This window comes from Chaetomium tenue, assembly GCF_020726465.1.
Source record: "Chaetomium tenue strain MPI-SDFR-AT-0079 chromosome Unknown F5144scaffold_1, whole genome shotgun sequence".
NCBI lineage: Eukaryota > Fungi > Ascomycota > Sordariomycetes > Sordariales > Chaetomiaceae > Chaetomium > Chaetomium tenue.
Window position 1 is genome coordinate 2,473,884 of NW_027117329.1, and position 19,964 is coordinate 2,493,847.

General features: G+C 56.4%; 6 protein-coding genes across 6 annotated transcripts; 4 read left to right on the forward strand and 2 right to left on the reverse strand.

Annotated features, from left to right (window-relative positions):
• Positions 1-332: 332 nt before the first annotated feature.
• F5144DRAFT_522975 (40S ribosomal protein uS17) lies at positions 333-1,272 on the reverse strand (the record flags this gene model as incomplete). Its single annotated transcript, XM_066786756.1, has 4 exons — positions 1,093-1,272; positions 888-1,010; positions 490-728; positions 333-401 (listed from the first exon to the last, which is right to left on the reverse strand). Exons 1-4 carry the CDS (start codon positions 1,145-1,147, stop codon positions 333-335), a joined length of 486 nt encoding a protein of 161 aa, XP_066648345.1. The 5' UTR covers positions 1,148-1,272.
• Positions 1,273-1,807: 535 nt separating this feature from the next.
• Positions 1,808-6,366, forward strand: F5144DRAFT_501752 (uncharacterized protein; the record flags this gene model as incomplete). Its single annotated transcript, XM_066786399.1, has 4 exons — positions 1,808-2,161; positions 2,220-5,018; positions 5,070-5,691; positions 5,754-6,366. Coding segments are annotated over exons 1-4 (4,245 nt in total), but the record flags the coding sequence as incomplete, so codon positions are not given.
• Positions 6,367-8,411: 2,045 nt separating this feature from the next.
• F5144DRAFT_636452 (uncharacterized protein) lies at positions 8,412-13,525 on the forward strand (the record flags this gene model as incomplete). Its single annotated transcript, XM_066792634.1, has 8 exons — positions 8,412-8,433; positions 8,522-8,692; positions 8,790-9,700; positions 9,980-11,164; positions 11,360-12,346; positions 12,518-12,781; positions 12,977-13,198; positions 13,238-13,525. 8 exons carry the CDS (start codon positions 8,412-8,414, stop codon positions 13,523-13,525), a joined length of 4,050 nt encoding a protein of 1,349 aa, XP_066648347.1.
• On the reverse strand, positions 13,378-15,607 carry F5144DRAFT_608078 (UV radiation resistance protein and autophagy-related subunit 14-domain-containing protein). Its single transcript, XM_066791576.1, has 2 exons — positions 14,699-15,607; positions 13,378-14,604 (listed from the first exon to the last, which is right to left on the reverse strand). The coding sequence occupies exons 1-2, from the start codon at positions 15,249-15,251 to the stop codon at positions 13,694-13,696; spliced, it is 1,464 nt and encodes a 487-aa protein (XP_066648348.1). The 5' UTR covers positions 15,252-15,607; the 3' UTR covers positions 13,378-13,693.
• An 870-nt stretch (positions 15,608-16,477) lies between these two features.
• F5144DRAFT_543147 (uncharacterized protein) lies at positions 16,478-17,176 on the forward strand (the record flags this gene model as incomplete). Its single annotated transcript, XM_066787225.1, has 3 exons — positions 16,478-16,885; positions 16,945-17,068; positions 17,121-17,176. 3 exons carry the CDS (start codon positions 16,478-16,480, stop codon positions 17,174-17,176), a joined length of 588 nt encoding a protein of 195 aa, XP_066648349.1.
• A 623-nt stretch (positions 17,177-17,799) lies between these two features.
• Positions 17,800-18,448, forward strand: F5144DRAFT_543148 (uncharacterized protein; the record flags this gene model as incomplete). Its single annotated transcript, XM_066787226.1, has 2 exons — positions 17,800-17,838; positions 17,900-18,448. The coding sequence occupies 2 exons, from the start codon at positions 17,800-17,802 to the stop codon at positions 18,446-18,448; spliced, it is 588 nt and encodes a 195-aa protein (XP_066648350.1).
• Between the last annotated feature and the right edge of the window lie 1,516 nt (positions 18,449-19,964).

Here is a 19,964-nt window from a genome sequence, read left to right on the forward strand (position 1 = left end):
ACGCTGCCGTATGGACATGGATGGGAAAATCACTGATAGGACTCAAGCGGATGGCTTGACTGGTGGTTGATTTGGGACTGTGAGTCTCATCTGGGCTCGTCATTTGCGAGCTCGCGGCAACTGATCTACAGTACATCGCCTTTGCGAGGGTATCATAGCGCCTGTTAAGTTCACTTGGCGGATTTCATTCAGAAAGACCTGCCTCTATGGCACATGATCATGTCCTCCGGAGCAGTTATTTTTTCCTGCCTAGCCGTCCCGTTTCTGATAAGCTCAAGTCCCTCAAAGCAAACCACGCCAGAAATGCCCAATGGAAAGACCCCGCCAACCCTTTAGAACTTGCTGAACTTCTTGACCGCCTTGCCGGTCCGGGGAAGCACGCGGAGAACGTTGAACCGCACCTATTTCAGCCAGTCAGTTTATGTTACGGCGTGTCTGGGTTGCGCCTCGCGGGAACGGCCCAATGGTGCGGGAATCTCGAGAACGTACGGTCTTGCTCAGAGGCCGGCACTGGCCAACGGTAACCTGGTCACCCTCCTCAACACGGAAAGCCGGCGACACGTGCGCGGCGAGGTTCTTGTGGCGCTTCTCGTACCGGTTGTACTTGGGGATGTAGTGGAGGTATTCGCGGCGGATGATGATGGTACGGTGCATCTTGGTCGAGACAACGGTGCCGGTCAGGATACGGCCGCGGATGGAAACCATGCCGGTGAAGGGGCACTTCTTGTCTGCAGAGAAACACCAGTCAACCACTGTTTCTTTTTACACCAATATGGCCTCCTCTTTCCGCCAATTCCTCTTTTTGTCGGCGAAACGTGATGTCGTCGCGTGGAATCGGAGCGAGTCGGTCGGCTGGGAGCGCGCGCGTAGGTTTTTCGTTTACGTACCGATGTACTGGCCCTCAATGGCAGTGGTAGGGGTACGGAAACCCAGACCAACGTCCTTGTACCATCTCCGACCGCCCTTGCCCGGCCGGGCAGACTTGACCTTGGTCTTGCTGTTGAGGAAGACTGTGGGGTTGCTGCCGTCAGTATCCGCCTCATCGCTATTTCTTCGCCGCACTCGAATGCAGCAATTTCGAGGAAAACTCACTGTGCGGCTGCTTCTGGAAAGCGCGCTCGCTCTGGACGGTCAGTTCGGTAGCCATCTTGTCGGTTGGGCGTGAACCAAGATGTACTGGTGTCGAGGGGCGGTTGTCGAAATTCTCGGAATTTTTGCCTATTGAATTTTGTGGGTGTCGCACACTGCTTGGCTACGATTGTGCAGAAGCTCGGGCCATTCATTCACGTGCCCAAGCGCACGGACATTTTCATGACCAGCACTCCTTCTATAAGCCCCACTTTCACCCCATGAGTTTGGAAGTTGAGGACTTTTGGACGTGTAAGCCAATACACCAGCAACAACTGTGATGTGGTTTGGGGAATCACCATGCGGCTTAGCCCGATCCAGGATTACAATGTTTGAAGAGAATTGATACGAACCTGCAGCAGCAGTACTTCTCTGTTTTCATTCCTCTCTTTTGTCTTGCATGTGGGCGATGTCCTGGGATGAGTCCTAATCTAGGAAAACAAGAGAATTTGATTTGAGTACGAATTTACCTACCACATTCACGGAGCATGATAATCTCCATTGTCTCTTTTGCTGCGTTCCATATCCATTTGTGTAATTTGTATGCTGGAGGTCCAGAGCGAGACACTGCTATACTTGGCAAAGTGCACGAGCCACAGGACCCCTTCGCATGGTGACCGAGTGGGGCACACCGTCTGTTGACTTTCGCTGTGTTGGCCAATCAAGCACTGCAGGAGGTCAACAAGTTGCCCCTCTGCCGTCAAACGGGCTGTCGCGAACTTTCAGGGCCCGCGTCGCGTCTCGAAACGACCCCAGCACCCACACCAATTCCCGTCCACTACAACACATACAAAACGCGTGGGAAATCAACGGTGTGAAGATGGCGCCACAGGGCGAAGCCACGGTTCCGGCAACGCGTCGAACTCGCAAGTCAATCGGAGGCGGCCCATCAACGAGGAGGACACTCGATAAGGAAAATGCGACACTCGATGTGGGCAGTACCACGGGGGCCACTAGGAAGAAATTTCGAAGCAAAAGCATGGGGCCTGGCGGACTCGATCCCCTTAAGATGGGCAACGGGAACCGCAGGGCTGTGAGTTCTCTACCTCAACACTGATGCGGTCGGAGACTTGGTTGCTGACCCCTGATAGTCCCTAGCTGTCGCAACGCCACGGTCGATTCTGAAGCCCACCGTACCATTGATCCCCGATATTCCGTCCTTTAAGCCGAAGCAAGCGTCAGGAAGCAACGATGTCGCGAACGAGACCGGGGGGACCAAGGTTGCCTTGCGGACCGAGGAGGAGCAGCAGGCTGCGGCGCGGGAACGGGAGGAACGGGAGCGTGTCCAGCTTGAAAAAGAAATAAAGGACAGGAGAGAGGCAAGGAGGAAATCGCTCGCCAACCGCCGAGTGTCATTTGCGGCGGAGGCGACATTACACACGTTCCACGATCTTGAGGAAATGCAGGATTCCACCACCTCTACCGATCATACGCGCCGAGCATCTCAGCAGCAACAGCAACAACAGCAGGAGCCGCAGCAACACCCCGATTCAGACCCGCCATCCACACCGCCGGATGAGATGGAAGAAGACCCTATCGCCGAGTCCCCAGCCAACCAGAGAGACCTTCATCAGAGGAAACGTCGGCGGAGCTCTGCCGCGTCATCTACGTATGGATCCGACGATACCATCGCCTCTACGGTTTACGATTCCGACTTTGAGCATGCCGAAATCCAAGCAGTAGAAATGGAAGGTTCTAGCGACGAGGACGGGACCATCATGACGGTTGACGCAGAAGAGATGACGTCGGCATCAACAGCTTCCCCCAGGTCTGCTTTTGGTGGTGACACGTCTGGAAGCCTTGATGAAAATCTTCGGCTTGCTGCCCGGCGGGCTGTCACTCAGAGCATTGACGAAGACGAAGAAATCATCGCAGGCTTTGCGGGGTGGGGCAGAAAGAACCCGTCGCAAGAGAGTATTAGCCAAAGCAATGCGCAGGCGGATCAGCCCCCTGAAGACAATGCTAGCGACCAAGGCTCAGATATGGATATGGATATGGACATGACTAGCGCGGCGGGTGGAATTCTGTACCCCCAACTTCCGTCTCCCGACAAGGACGATGAAATAAACGAGGATCTGTCCATGGACGTCACGACAGCCCTCGGTGGAATTCTTTCCAAGGCCAAGGCGTTCTTACGCCGCAAATCTGTCATTCCTGATGCTCAACCAGAACACGGCGAGTCTGGTGAGCAGACTATGGATTTCACAACGGCGGTCGGTGGTATCCAACAGAGCCGAATATCCGAGGGTACTCATGACGACACGGAGGTCAATGAAGACATGTCTATGGAGTTCACGACCGCTATGGGTGGCCTTCTACCGGGCGGCCGACAGAACAGCCGGCGGCGGACAATAGCTGCAGAGGATGAGGATGAAGACGAGGACGGCGCTATGATGGATGTGACAGTGGGTGTTGGTCGGATTCTCCCGGCTGAAGGTGGGGACGAGGACGGAGACCAAACAATGGGGATGGATATGACAATGGCTGTGGGAGGCATCATCAAATCAGCATCTACACCAGAAGCGCGAACTGCAGCAAGGAAGATTATGGAGCAGGAAGCTGACGAGCCTCATCTCTCTATCGCGTCAGTCGCTGAACGCTCGGCATCTCCGGAGCGGCCAACTGTTTACGCTGGGGACGAGAACGCCAGCCCTACGCGTTCGCCATTCCAAGGTAGGGGACTTCGACGCAGCCCGCCCCGCGCAATCTCGCCAGTAGCCTCGCTGGTCGCAAAGTCACCAGCACAACCCAGCAGTTCCCCGATGCGGCACACTCCGTCACCCAAGAGGACTACAGCTCAGACACGGCAGAGCCCCGCGAAGACGCCGCCCTCGGTATTTGGCAGCAGGTCTAGTTCACCGATGCGAAACCTCTCGTCTCCGGTCAAGGCCACGCCGCGTTCGCCCGCCAGATTGAAGCTTTTTCATCAAGACCCCAGTACCGGGCTCAGCACACCTCATGTCGTGCTCACGCCACAGGGTCGGCGGCTATCGGGAGTCGGCGCTGACCGTCCTGGTCTGGGCTCGCCACGGGTTGCCGAGATCTTCGACCGCAGAGAATCTATCGGGGAAGCAGCGCCCGACTTCGTGCCGAGTCAACCTGCCAACCCTCGGCGGAACGTCGCCTTTGCGGATCCGCGAGAAATGGAGGCTGAAATTGATAGGGAGCGTCGGGATGAACAAGAGAAGGAAGACAGCAGGAGGATCCTCGAACGGGAGGTCAACGGTTCCCAGGACGATCGCGAAGGGACTCTCAACTTGATGGAGATGATCCAAGGCTTGAGTCCCAAAAAGAACCCTTTCCGAGGGCGGAAGAGCCTCCATGTCGGTAGCGCCCGAGGCCTCCTGGGCAAACGGCCGGTCGAGCTCGAAGATGACGAGGATTCGGAAACGGACGGTGTCAAGCGCCTTAAGGGCCACCAAGGCAGCCCGGTCAAAAACATCAGACTACAGTCACCACCGTCAAAGGCCGAGACTACAACAGGGAGGAAAACACGAGCCAGCATCAGGCCGTCTGAACCTTCCGATAGCGACCATGTCACGCCAACCGTGGCAAGCTCTCCGCAGAGGGCCACAACGCCTAAAGGCCAAAACCGGTTCAGGGGTGCTGGTGACGACCATCCAACGGCCACGGTTGATTTCGACCACACTACCCCAATGGATGAAAACGAATTGCAGCAGGAAGATGATGGAGAACGTATCCACTTGCAAGATTTCCTCAACATGACCAGCATCCGTTTCATGGAGTTGACCACCACCAAGAGGAGACACACGGTTGCTCCGGGGACGTCCAGAGAGAGTACCTCTGCGGATACGAAGGATGACTTGTCCCTTGAACGATGCGTTGTTGCGGGCGCGTGCACCGTGCCCATGCTGGAGTTGTATCAGCACGTAAGGGACAACCTTCTAATGTTTTAATGACGGGGTGCTAACTGTGCATAGTCTTGCCGTGAGTTGAAGAAATACATCTCCGAGGGCCGCCGCATCGTCCACGAGATTGAGACCGAGACTTTCGAAGAGAACCCGCCGCTATTCCGAGAGTACATGACGGCATCGCCCGAGTTTAAGGTCTTGATGGACAACCAGTTCAAGAACGTCAAGACCCACGCGCGGCTACTCAGCAAAGCGATGTGGTATGAGTGGCGGATGAAGCTGCAGGACGGCCTAAAAGAGGGCCTGCTGAAGACCGCGGAAGGCATGGACGACGACGATCGGCTGCTGTCGAAGCAACAAGAACTCATATCGTCAATTTTGCCGGATATGGTCAAGCGGTTTGAGGCGCTGGAGCTAGAGCACGGGGACCTAGAAGCCGTTGCGCAGGAGCTTGCGGACTGCGACCCGCAGGATCTCGAAGATGCACGCAGCGAACTGGCGTCCGTGGATAAGAGCATTAAGGAAAAGACAAGAAAGCTCGCCGAACTCCGCCAAGAACTGGATGAATCCGTCCAGAGTGTTGAAGCACTCACGCAACAAAAACAGCAATATCTGGAAGAAATCAAGGAAGCCGACAAGATCCGCGAGGAGTGCCGGGGATGGTCATCGGAGGAGATCCGCAAACACAAAGGTAAGCCCTCGTGCACACACCGAACCATGCATGGGTAACAAACACGCGCTAACAACACACAGCCCAGACAGACGCAATCGAGAAGCAGCACGGCTGGGCCCTCTCCTCCATCGCCGGCACCACCCTCACAATGCGCTACAAGCGTGAAATCGAACTCATCTTCGACCTCGCCACCCTCCAGCAGCCACAAAAGAAGCAACAACGTGACGCGGACACCTCCATCCACCTCCACTACATCGCCGACTCCCCCTCACAATGCCCACCCGAAAAGGATTTCGTCCTACGCCACCTCCGCGCCCGCCTCCAAACCTCCCCACCCACCTCCCCCCGCCACTTACTTAGCACAATCAGCGCGGCATGGACACAGGCCGCCGCCGTGACGGAGCATATCCGCCGGCTGAACCTGTCGTTCCCGACCACCACCGCCGCCGCCGTGGTGGTGGCTGATGGTGAGGGTGAGCCATCGGCGGTGGCTGTTACGGTGTCGGTGTTAGTTGCGCCGTTGCAGACGAGGGTTGAGGTTGTGCTTGCTTTGAAGGCGCGGAGTCGGGATGGTGGGGGTGGTGGTGGGCTTGAGGTGGTGGCTGTGCCGGAGGTGAGGGTGGTGTATGGGGAGCCGTTTAATGTGGGGAAGATGACGGAGTTTTTGGCGGGGAGGATCGGGCGGGTTGGTGGTGGTGGTGATGGGGATGGTGGGAAGGAGGGTGGGGAGATGGGGTGGGATGAGGCTGTTTTGGAATTGTATCAGAAGTTGTTGGCGAAGGGGAAGCAGAAGCAGTGAATGGCTTTGGGAACGGTTTCTTAGTGTCCTATGGGCTGGTTGGCTTGGTTGGTTGGTATGGGTTGGGTGTGACGGCACGGTTTGGGGTTGGGAAGCTCAGGTTGAAATGCGATAATACCCTATGACGAATGTATTGTATCATGATTACGGGAATATATATGCCTGCCTTTTCCATGTGCCTGCTTAGGTAGGTATTCAAGCCTGATGCTCGAAAATTGGAACTTTACATGGTGATGCTGCCCCGTTCTCCACCCAAGGCACAATTGCTTGGAGTTGCGGCTCAACGTTGCCCCGCGCAACCACCCAACGTCAGGCCATCCCGACAACTCTCGTGGGCAAGGACTGGGCAAGGACGAGGGAAACTGGGGGAAAAAACGCCCATCTTTCATGGAAAATAAAATATCAAATTTAAGCCCAATTATAATGGTCATGATAATCCCATTTATTTATCGCGCGCGTTTGAATGCTTCTTGGCTAGTGTTGACGAAGTTTGTCATTTATCACTGACTGACCCCCAACTCACCCAAATGCCATCATCACCCTTCCCTAGTGAGTGCCCGGCTGTAAAACAAATCTTGAGCGTCTTGGGAGAACATCACTTCCCATACATCAAGCGTTTTCACCGTTCAGTTTTATTGTTCAGATTTGAATAAGTGCAGTGCTATTGTTGATGCCAAGCCTTTGCCCCTGAATTTTCAAGGTCGGTCACAAACAATACCATCAAGCGAGGGAGGACTCAGCAATAAATTATGCCCATGGTATGGTACTGAGTTTATTCTCGGTTTAGTTTTGAATTTGACAATGGAGAAACTGAAGGGCCGCTCATTTTTACCTTCGGAGCTTGCGTTGCCCTGACTCAGAACCCAAAGGGTGTGATTTCGTCTTTGAACTGGTAACCCAGCACCTACGAGAAATAAAAATCTCTCAAACATTTGGGATGTACTCTTAAAAATAAGCGCGTTGGGATAAACGCGTAGGATCAGAATTTCTGCTCCCGGAGCTCGATAGTGATGTGGTTCCCCAAAACGCCAAATCATGTTCTGCGATGCAAGTAGCGATCAGGACCCAGCAAAGTCTCCATATGGCGTTGAAGGACTGTCTGTACCTGAACAAAGAATGAACATACTGCCACTTGACACACGTTGTTCAAGGTAGCTATGCGTTTTACCGTATCACACAATCAGGATTTGCTTGCCAAACGCCAGGTGTACTTCCAATCCAGACTTGGAACCCGAAATAAACACAGTGACTCCTGGGTTCACGTGTCTAACTGTTTTATATTTGGGAGAGGCACGGAATTCCTATTTAAATGATGCCATGTGTAAGCAGTAAGCAATACTTGTTGCCTTAAAACATATTTAAGTTTACTTCCCCGGGCCTCTACCGACAAGTATTGAGTGCGAGGGCCAGAGTCCTACTCGCCGAGTCCAATACTTACTACAAGACTCAGGAACCTTAATGCCCCCCCCCCACCCCCCCTCCCCCCAAAGCGTTATTCCGTTATCCCGCTTGCCGTGGAACAGGCGGATTGTTTACCCCCTCCCCGCACCCTTGGAGGGTGATTCACCTTGTTTTTTGCCCAGTGGTTGCCTCCACACCGGCACAGTGAGCAAGTTTGAGAACTGGGCAGGAAGTAGGGCTTCCTCATTCTCATCCCAAGTAAAAATGCAAAGTAGGGCTCACAGCCAGCAAGTTTCAAAACAAATTCTGCCGCACGTGTTGGTCGCTCGCCCACGGCTATAAATCCCCCATCACTTTGCCCTCTTCCCCTCTCTTCCTCTTTCCTTCGTCAGTCCAAAACATCCAACCGAAAATCACAACAACAATCCTCCAACAGCAACATCGCCATCTCAAGCGGCATACTGCCAAGGAACGATTGTTGTCAATTACCGATTTTCAATCAGTATGTATTTCTCTCTTCTGATTTTCCCATCGCGAAATGGACGACTTTTGGTCGGTCGGTCGCTAGACCAGTCGATCGGTCGCTTCATTTTGCGATGGGGTCAGGAAGCGGGACAGCTTGGCTAACCTGATGAGCCCTTCGCTCAGTGGAAGCGGAACTGTTTTCGGCACGTGTTTACCTCGCCTTCGCCGGCGTGATGGCTTTCTTCACCCTCGGCACATGGTGGTGCGGTGAAGACACCAACGTGTTCGAGGTGATGGGCGAGCTCATCTTTGGGCCCCGATCCATCGTGGACTACGTCCACATCATCACCTCCTGTAAGCCATCTCATCTCGGGTTGCCGTGAACTCATCGCAATCAACTAGAATTTCCCTTGACTAGGCACGCGACCGGAATGGCTAACATGTTGCCTAGTATTTACCCTGGCTAGCGTATACCGCTACGCCTCCGTCCGTCTTGGGGAGTGCCTCCCCGTGGTTTCCGACCGGATCAATCAGATCCGGGCGTGTTTATCTGCAGAAGCCGCTCGTCGGGCCACTCTGGTCCGCGATCAGGTCTTCGGCGCTGCTTGGGGGTTCATCAATGCCTTCAAGTTGAACACTGTCGTTGTCTCCGTCTCTTGGGCGTACCGCAATCTCGTCCAACCTCTCTTGCTCCTCGTCGTGAGTCCTTTCGTCCCGCCGATCCAGAGGAAGTATTTCCTTTGGAAAAGATGGGCGCTGGACAGGCTTGGAGACTTCGCAGACTATGTCTGTGTCGACAAGGAGAAACGGATCGAGAAGCGTGGCGAACTCGAGTCGGTGAAACGTCAGTATAGCGAGCAGAAGAACAGACTCGACAAGCTGAACGATGAAGTCACTCGGCTTTCTCGGGACGCCAACAATGCCTGGAGCGAGGCTCAGGTATGGCCAACCGAGAAGTTCGAGAGGCTTCGGCCGACTGAGTTCACTGGTCGGGTCGAAATCACGGTTCCTGAAGACGGCCCGGTTCCCCCTATCAGCCACTGGTACCGCTTGCGTCACAGGATCGACTTGAGCGTTTACTGGTCCGAACAAACCATTGTTCGCATCCAAGCGGCAATGGAGCGTAACCAGCAAGGCATTGCCGAGCTGGAGGACCAGTCGAAGCTCAGGTCACGACAGATCCAAAGGATCAGCGACCAGGTTCTGGACTGTGAGGATGACCAACGCACTGCGTTTATTCTGGAAGAGTCTCGCCGGCAATGGCAGATCGCGCGTACCGCCAGAATCGTCACCCGCAGACCAGAGGAGTGGATCCGGGAGGGGGAGGATACCGCCGCCACTACCTCCACCACCCTCGCCGTTGTCGACTCCCCCGACACGGCTCTTATTACCGCCGCCCCCGCCGCCGAAGCCGACTCCCCCAGCCCGGCCGCCAGGACCGCCCCTCTCCCCTCCCCGCCCGCCTCCCCGCCTCCCCGACGCCGCACCGACCTGGCTCTCCCTCCTCCGCCTCCTTCCCCGCCGACCGCCGAGGAGAAGGCCGCCGCCACCTCCCCCATCCACCTTCCCGCAGAGAGGGAAGAAGGTCTCGTCCGCACCGCCCAGGAGCGACTGGGTTCCACTGTCGCCTAGAGGGCATAGTGGCACCAGGAGCAACTGCGGCGGCAGCGCGAGGACCGGGTGCGCGTGGAGCAGCGCGCCGCCAAGGACGCCGGTCGCTTTGCCACCACCCCCCACGGGTTTGACGGAAAGATCGCCAGTCATTCCGATATTCTCCGCCGGGAGTACGTCGCCAAGCGCCGGGACCAGAGACGGGCCAAGCGCCGTCTCAGCGGCAGGGACCGCACACCCGAGACGACAGAAGTCTCGCACGCAACCATCGCCGAGGACGCGACTGGAGCTCGCGCTCTGACTGCCGAGGCACAGCGTATCGCCGCCGCCGAGACCCGTCGGACAGCCGAGGCCGCGCTCGAGTCCGCATTGGCGGAGGAGAGCCGGCTGAGGGCCGCATGGGAAGCCGCGCGCGCTGTGGTTGCCGCCCAGACGGCCGTACTCGAGTCCGCATTTGCGGAGGAGAGACGGCTGGACGGGTTATTGGTCGTGGGTCCCAACACCAACACCGACACCATCGCCGTCAGCAACGTCATCACTGTCGCTGACTTTGTCGACTCGGCCATCGTCGCCGCGGCACCCTCGCCCAGCCCCGCCATCCCTAACACCGACGTCATCGACACCCCTGTCGTTAACTCTGCCATCGCCGACCCCGCCATCGCCGCCACGGTCGACAACCACCCCAAGCCTTCATCGGAGGGGCGGGGTGAGGAGGCCGTGGCAGTGGCTGAGGTCGCCGTTGCGCCAGTGTTTGTCGCCGCGGTACCTGAGGAGCCCGAGCCCGCGAGGGCGCCGGCGCCGAAGAAGGTCCGCTTTACCCTCCCTGAGCCGGAGGATCCTAAGCCGGAGGACCCCGAGCCAGAGGATTCAGACATTGAGGATTCCGAGATTGAGTTCGAGGACGTCTGGGCGAGTGAGGAAGCCGCCGAGCTGAACCAGGTGGCCGAGGAACCGGAGGCCGAGCCCGTCATACTCGCCGAACCGGTTACCATCATAACCCCCCAATTGTCACTCGCCGAAGAGCCTACTACCCCTGAGGTGGAGCAGGAAGAGGCCAAGGTCGGAGTTGACCACATCACCGAGGAACCCGAGACTCCCATGGAGAGGACGGTGAAGGTTGATGATGAGGTTACCGAGGAACCCGAGACTCTTATAGAGAGGACGGTGAAGGTTAACCAGATTGCCGAGGAACCCGAGACTCCCATGGAGAGGACGGTGAAGGCAACTGAATTCGCCGCTGAGGCTTATTCAGGGGGGATGGCTACTGGGAACGCGACTGAAATGCCGGAGGGGACGGCCTCATTTCAGCAGCCAGAGGCGGACAACATCTTCTATTATACGCCGGCCCAATTTACAACCACCGCCTCATATGAGGGGGAGGAGCCCATGGACGCTGACCAACCGACCAAGTCGGAAACTGAGACCTCGCACGAGGCTGATGTGACGATGGAAGTCGAGTCAGTCCACGAGCCAGAGGCCGGCGCCTTTAATGAAGATCTGGAGACGGCGCAGTTGGCCATGACAAGTCTCGGCATCTCCCTCCCGGACGGGGACGAAGAGATGGTCGAGCTATACCAACCCGCCCAACCGCCAACATCACTCCGGCCCTCCATACTCGGCACTTACGGACTGCAGACGGTCGGGTATGCCACAAGCCCCGTCGACATGACCACGACCGAGGCCTCAGACGAGGAGGGGGACTGCGTCATGGGCGAGAACCCCAGTGCCGATGACCAGATGGACACCGACGATCCCTTGTGTGCCGACGCCGACGCGGAGATGACTGAGCAGTCGGGGCTCGCCGCCCCCCAGTCCGGCGAACTCACAGATGGCCAGGTATTGAATGCCATAGTTGAGTTTCTGGGGCACGCCGAGTCTTTACCCGAGGAGCATCCGCAGGAGCAGCAGCCCCATCTCGAACAAGTCCACCAGCAGGAGTTGGGCCAGGGGGTTCCAATGCAGGTCGACGCGGGAGAGATGACGAGCGTTGCGCCCGAGCTGGCATTCGGGTCTGTTGCCGACGGCGGGCAGAACGCCATCCACGGCGACTTGACGGCGAGCACGGACGCGATGCGGGAGGCCACCGACGTGCAGCTGGATGCATACTACGCCAGTGTCGAGGCCTACGAGGAACGCCTGGCGCATGGATCCAACGCCGGCTACGGGCCTGAGGCCATCGACGCCCTCGCCGACCGGGACGCCTACTCCGACATCTCGGACACGTCCTTGACCGACGAGGACATCCAATACCTCGCCCCCGGCGGGCATGGCGATGATGACTCCCTGTTTGGTGCCTTTTCTGGCGACGAGGGAGCGGAAAAGGCAGAGGCGGAGGAGGAGGATGGGGAGGGGGAGGCCGATGAGGGCACAAAGGACAAATACGCCGGCATAGCCTACGTGACCCCCAACGGCCTCGCCCTGCCCATCACGCCCAGCACCACCCCCGCCGCCACCAGCACCACCACCACCAACGCACCCACCACCACCGGCCCGCCCATCCCCATCAACTTCGGACCAACCACCACGGCCCCTCAGACGATCCCGACGCCCGTCGCGCCGGTGTCCCAGTCCGTCCTCGGGGCGGACTCACCGGCGACGACACCCGCGGCGCTCCCGACCGAGGTGTCCGACGACGACGACGAGTCCGTTCTCTCCCAGGCAGCCAGTCCTCAACTCGCCCCGCGCCTGGTGCCGGCCCGTCCGGCAGCGCGCAGGATCCTCCCCGCCCGGGGCAGGCTCTCGCGGCTGCCCCCGACCCAGGTGCAGGCTGTCGTGGCCGAGTCGTCGCAGATGGGTGCTGCTGCTGCTGCTGCTGCCACCGCCGCTGCCGCCGTTGCTGCTGCCACCGCCGCTGCCGCCGTTGCTGTTGCCGTTGCCGAGGCCACTGCCGCCTGGTCCGACGAGGTTCCCGAGTGCGAGCTGGACGAGGGCGTCTTGGCGGAGCTCGCCGCGGCCGAGGCGGAGTGGGCTGAGGAGAACGCGCGCAGGGCTGCTGCGGCGGCTTCTGCGGTGACGGGTGGTGGTGAGGGCGACGCCGGATCCGATGGCAAGGTGACGGCTGATGCCCAGGCAGAGGGGGATGCGTCCGACCCCAAGGGGAAGGGGAAGGCCAAGGCCAAGGCCGAGGTCGTTTCCAGTGGCACGGAGACGGCGGAGGCGGAGGCAGAGGAGGACGCGGCCGACCCTAAGGGGAAGGGGAAGGCCAAGGCCAAGCTTGGGATCAGGGCGGGTGCTGCTGCGCGAGCGGCCGTGCGAGCTGAACTTGCGGCGTAAGCTGCGGCGGCGAAGAAGTTCGATCTGACGTATTCGCTTTCCGTCGCACAGTCTGCCGCTCGGGAGAGGGCTGCCCCGACTCCCCTCTCATCGCTCGAGTCCGGTGAAGAGGAAGCTCGTTTCCTCCCCCGGGAAGACGACACCTCCGCTCCAGACCGCCCCGCTCAACAGGAAGGAGACGCCGCCCAGCGCTTGAAGCGGAAAGCGGAGGCCATCGAGCGAGCGAAGCGGCAAGCGGAGGCTCAAGAGGATAAAGAGGACTATGTTGACTGGGACGACTCCACTGAGAGCGAGGAGGAGTAGACCGACGCAGAGAAGGGGCTCAATCACTGCAGGCGGCAGAACGGGGACCGGAACACATCAAGACCGTGAGCATTATCAGCTCTTTCTGGCATAGGGTAGGGAGGGTGGGCCAGAAAGGGGCCTCCGGTCTTTTTGTTGTCTCCGTAACCATTGTCTAGTCTATGCTGTCTATCGGCTCTTCAACCTTGTCCAACCACTGGTCTTCTTCGCGCCGTCGGACACGCCGCCGTTCGACCCCACAGTCCTCACTGTCATAATGCTCGCAGCGCCGAGGTCGCCGCGCCCAACACTCGATCCACCGCTATCATGACCACGCACCAACACGCCGTCGTCGAAACCGTCATCGAACTCGTCGCCCTCGATCTTCTCCCATTCCAGCATCGGGGCTTCGCTCGCTAGGCGCTTCTTGAGTTGATCCGTGAGCTTGAGGGGCGGCATGATCTTGAAGTTCCTGACGAATTCGCTACCCTCGGCTCCCCCAAGAAAGCTGTGCAGCGTTGCGTGCGACCAACGACCCATAGTCGATTTTGTGTTGGTCATCTCGCCACGATCCTCATCCCTAGGGCTCCCTGTCGGCGGAGTGAGCGAGGAGCGGAAAGGCGGCTCGACAGACCGACGGTGCAGTTGGTCACCGATGAGGAGACGCCACAAATTCTGGCCCATATTACACACATCCTCATACGAGTCCTTGTCGCCGAACGAGACACCTTGCGAGCAACATGCCCAAGCGATGTCATATGCCAACAGAGACACCCCCTCCAAGAATAACTTGTATGCAGAGGGATCTTCCCTAGCCAGCGTGGGAAGCGACTTGTCGAGAAACAACGGACGAGGACGCGGAACATGCTCCAGATCGGTACCATCCTCTCTCACAAACGGAATCTGCGACACCAGCGATCCAGGAAAAGCCACTTCTCCATGCTTGTAAGATGACGCAAGCGAGAAGATGGTCGGTCGCGGGTAGTCCGCATGGGGAACCGTGATCTCTGCCGGCAGCCGAATCCCCAAATAACGGGCAGCCAGCACCAAAATATGGGCAATGTGCGCAAGGGAGGTTGAAATCACCTCGGGCGACAAACCTGCCAGCATCGTCAGTCAAGAATCCAACAACTCCAAAAAAACAACACATCTCCTCCGGCGGCGGCGGTCATCAAGCGAGTGCACAAAACTTACTATTCATGGCATGGAGGTCTATAATCTCGACCCCGCCAATCTCATACCGCTTGATGCTGCCTTTCTTGACTTGACGAAGGCCATATAGCCTGGCAGACCCTTCGCACAGAAAGCCCCTGACGTCGGCGATACTATCGGCGCAACGATTCCACTTATACCTCAGCCTCTGGCAAGATCGCTCGGCCTCCTCCAGCTGTCTGTTGCGCCTCGCCTGAGTGCCAGCCGAAACCGACGCCAGATCAGACTTCCTCCTCGCGATTGCATCCTTCCTCGCAGCAATCTCCTTCCGCGCAGCATCGATTTCACTCTTCAACCGATCGGCCTGCGCAATGATCTGGCTCGTTCGGTCGCGAGTAGCGGCCTCCTCGGTCCTCAACCGGTCGGCCTCGCTCGATAAAACGGCTTCAACCCGGCGTTCAGCATCTTCGCTCTCAATCAGAGCCTGGACGTAGTCGATTCGGCTCTCATACAGGCAGTTCCTCGCGTCGATGGCACAAAGAAACGGCAGCTTCCTCGCATGGTGCTGGCGGTGGCAAATGCTGCAATTCATCATGGCCGGCTTCGTCGCTTTTGTGGGTGTTTAAAGAAATGTGGGCAGGAAGGCAGCGGGCGGGCAAAGGCAGGCCTTTTATATGTTCGGGCAATTGGTGCTGCTGCACTGTGGCCGCCTTGCACTTCAGGGATCGGATCGCGTGGCGGCGTGATACCGTCCTGATGGTGAGGCAACCTGGAAATCTATCTCAAGTTTCCTTTGTTGTTCGGGAGAACAAAATCAGAAACCCCTTCCACAACAAACCAGAAAACAGTGGAAGCTGGGAGGTATCGGGTAACTTCAAAATCTCGAGTCACCTGTTCTCAAAGTCTCACGGACAACGAAGGAAACCACAGTCGCTCACGCAGTGCAAGGGCCCTCTATCGCGCTGCAGCCTGGGCACGCACCCCCGAACAAAAAAAGCCGAACTCCACGACGAAGTCTTCGACAAGAGGAAAGAAAAAGGCTATTCGGGAGCCTAAAGTCTTTTTTTCTTTTTTCCTCGGTTTCTTCCATTTGAGCCTTTTTACTCGGTTTCCTTCATCCCTTTCTTTGTCCTGGGTTTTCTTTATTTATTTCTCTTTTCTTGACTCTTTTCGCTCCTTTTTCGAGATCGGCTTTTTTTGGCCAGAAGGTGGCCCTTCCCCCACACCACAGGCCACCAATCAATCTCCCCTGCTCACGGCATCTCGGTCGATCATCCCCGCGATCTCTCATTCGCGACGCGCTCTGTCAAAACCGTTGACAACTCATCATCAGAACTTTGAGTTGCAGAATTGCAGGCACACCAATCAGCCGGCACAGCGGTCGCGGGAATTCCCCTCGGGCATCAACCTCTCGGGCATCTTTCCAACCAATCTGAGAGACATGGGAGCGGGGTCAAAGGACGAAATTTGAGGAACCAGAAGCCTGCATGCAGCATTTCCATTTGCGAATGGACCCGAGTCGAAGCTTGTGTTCAAATACAAGTATGTGTGTCGAGCCAAACAAAAACAGGCCTCGACACACACCAAACGGAACCTCTGATTGACTCCCTTCTCCCCGCACCTATCGATCACCTCGAACTTGGGAAAGAGCATCTCTGTCCTTGTCGGGGCATAAAAAAAAGAACCAACAACTCAATTCTTAGGGCCCGGAAGATTTTCGGGAACAAATCTCGACTCGGCAGGTGTCTTCGCCGAATTCAATTCAAATTCATCAACGAAACAAACAAACCAAAACCAAACCAAAACATCCAATCGGTTCCCATGGCCAGCGCGTCACACTCTCAATCCTCCTCCCAGACGCCCGGTCACGAGTCGCCGGCGAAGACCCCCGAGTCACCCGAGTCACCCGAGTCACCCATTCTTCCCGTTTCACAGGCGGAGATAAACAGAAACAATCCTCCGAAACCCGTGTTTCCCGACACCATGGCAGATGCACAGACTGCCTTTTCCAAACATCAAGGCAGTCGCCCGCAGGTCAAGACTCCTGAGCCTCGCCAGTCCAGAGATCGTCTGAACGGCCACAAAGATCCCGGCGAAAGATCACCTAGTACACCTGGACATCTGGCACCCTTTGACTGGGATGAATTCGAGGCTCGCTACGAAGAGGCGCTTGCCGACGCCGATCGCGATGAGCAGGAACTCCTGCGAGAGTTTGAGGAACTGGTCAAGGTGAGTCAAGCTCAAGTGTTGGACTTGTGCGGTGGGCCTTTGCTGACAGTATCGCGCAGTTCTTCAATGTTTGGGCTTCTGCTGCCTCGGTCAATGATACTGAGCGCGGGATCAAGAGACTCCAGACCAGGGAGCGATACGTCAGGATCGCTGAGCAGAGTCTGTCGCAGAAGAAGAAGCACCGTGGGTACAACCCTACCTCTATGGACGTTGGGCGTTTTACTGACAAGCACAGTCTCAGAGGTTGTCCGCGCTTTTCAAAGTGCGCTGGCGCTCCTGAGCCAAACCTAGCCTCCAACCACGAAAAACACTGACGGTTGGACAAGAAGGCAACAAACCCCATTTTCCATACCTCAGGGACATCCTCAAGGCTCGGGAGCGTCATCTTTACAACCCACACACACCTCTTCCGGCGCGCATGGTCGGGGTCACAAATCACGGCTGGCGGCGAACTGGGCAACTTTCTGGCGGGCTTATCAGCTGGGGCGCTGGGCTCGGGTTCTGAGCAACACTAAAATCAACGCTCCTAACAAATCAATCAACCTGAGCCCAGCACAATTCCCATTGCCCTGGCTGCCAGAAAATCGCTAGCCATTGCACCCCCTCCTCAACCCGACCTGCGCAGCACCGGTTGAGAGGTCGCTTCTTCTTCTTCCACTGCGGCCAAAGCAACAAAAACAAAAAACCAACCAAAAAAAACATCACAAAACCCACCCCCCGAAAAACACAATCAAATAAGACCAAAAACAGCCAACTTTTCTGAAGCAGCTTCGGAGCATCATCGCCGTATTTGAGCACGTGACCGACCCCGGAAATCGACCCCAGAAATCAACCCCTACCATCGACCCATCAAAATCTCGGCCATTCATCCACCGAACCGGGCGCGGTCGCGTCGCTCTCGCCAAAACGCCAAAATGGCTGGCACATCACTCAAAGTGCCTCAAATCAGCCAGGTAAGGATGCTGCCGAGTGCTTAATTTGAAGAAAGATCGCTGACTCTTTTCTTTCTTGCAGGCTGAGATGATTGCATTCCACGAAGCTCATTTCTCCACGCTCGCGACAGATCAATTCCAAGCCCAGTTCCTCCGACCCGATCATCCGCCCGCAGAAGAAATTACATACAATGCGGCGGATAACGAAAAATACTATGAAGAGGAGGACGATGGGCTCGGCTACTACCCCGATGGCGTCAAACGAACCCTCACCGACGAGCAGATTGCCATCTTTAGACACTCGGAACTCGAAGCTCTGCGCCGCGCAAGGGAGTCTTCCAACTCGGGGAAAACCACAACCATGAAACCCGAGGAAGATGCGGCGCACGACATGTCTGAAGATGGCGAGGTCTCGTCGGCGCCGTCCGCCACCGCAAAACAATCCAAAAAGCGGAAACGGGGCAAGTCTAAAAGAAACAAGACGACCAACGGGGGAGAGCCGATTGATCTGCGCAAGCGAACATGGGACGTGGTGGACAAGGGCCTAGCAACTCTCGATTACGGCGAAGAAAACAACCAGCCGGTGAAAGCTAGCGCGATCCAGCGACGTCGCATCTCTTACGACGATTGAGGACGGGGGAGGGACACATCAAACATGCCAAATCCCAAAAGGCCAAACCTCCTCCACGTCAGTTTTTGCTGGATCGCGCCGCGCCCAGTTCACCACAACCCAACCCTCCAAAACAACAACCATGTACGCACCAAAACCAAACCTAAAGTGTAAGTTGCCACCCTCTTATACCCCGTTTAACACACCCACCATGATGAGATCTTTCGTATCGTCATCCTTAGCCGGAACTCTGGCCGAGACGTGGCGCGGCTCCTCTCCCCATGGGGGTTCTTGGGCCATGTCTCGAAGCTGGAACATGTCGAGTCAATCTTCTCTCTGACACAATACATCGCTCCTCACGCTGTCTGTTTGCCTGCTGTACTTGGAACCTTGCCTAACTTTCTGTCACAGGCTTTGCACACGAATGGAGAAATGTCCTAAGCGGACTTCAGAAAAGTGATGGGACGTCATCAAATGACGCCCGAGAAGAAGTGATGAAGTGATGCTCGGGACAAACAAGTCATAAAGTGACGCCGAGAAGAAGTCATAAAGTGACAATGAGAACAGGTCACAAAGTGACACTCGGGACAAGTCATAAAGTGACGCCGAGAAGAGAGTCACAAGGTGACGATGAAAACGAGTTATGAAGCGACGATCTCATGTTGGAAGGGCGCATGTGCTCGGATTGGGAACACGTCATAAATTGACGGTCTCGTGCAACGGAGGGCACATGTTCTCGGATCGACAAGGAGAGTTGTCATGGATTGGTGCTGAAGGATGTAGCTGGCCTGGCCTGGCGAGGCATCGGAAAAAGGGGATAACAATCATAAAATGAGGTCCCCTCGTCATAAAATGACGTTGAAGAAGTAGCCTGGTGAGGCATGACATTGAGAAAAGAGGATAACAATCATAAAATGAGGTCCTCTCGTCATAAAATGACGCTGAAGAAGTAGCCTGGTGAGGCATGACAATGAGAAAGAGGATAACAATCATAAAATGAGGTCCTCTCGTCATAAAATGACGCTGGGGAAGTGGCCTTGCGAGGCATATGGGTGGCATGTATCTCGGGAGTGTGGCAGGATCATTGCTGGTGCATGGGACATGGAGAATTGGCGTTTTTGTAGGCGGACGGATGAGCCGGTGGAGGAGCAGGCCATGACTTTTTCTGGAGTTTTTTTGGGGGCTTTTGTGACGAGCAAGGCGTTATTCATGGTGTTCTGGTTTGGGCTGGGCTGGAGGAAATACACTGCCTTTTGCAAACAATTGTTCCCTTCGTGATAACTTGTGATGTGACATGAATGCCGAGTAACTTGCTCTAACTGGTAGTAAGATAATGGGACAACTTCGATGAGTCCCTCATGCCGGATGAAGAAACCCCCCATCTGTCTGTTTGCCCTGATGAATGAAATGATCTCAACATGCGTGCCTGAGTGTGCTTGGTGGTGGATCTAGCGGGTTGGTTGTCGTAATTTGCAGACGTGTGGGCTTATTAGGGGAAAACGGATAGGATGATGGCTGAGGTGGTTGGGTTAGTTGT

Excerpts from the sequence above, each read along its gene's own strand:
- F5144DRAFT_608078 (XM_066791576.1), bottom strand. The coding sequence starts at position 15,251 with ATGATGAATTGCAGCATTTGCCACCGCCAGCACCATGCGAGGAAGCTG. Across the intron at positions 14,605-14,698 it reads AGACCTCCATGCCATGAATA|GTTTGTCGCCCGAGGTGATT; the intron begins GTAAGTTTTGTG and ends CGATGCTGGCAG.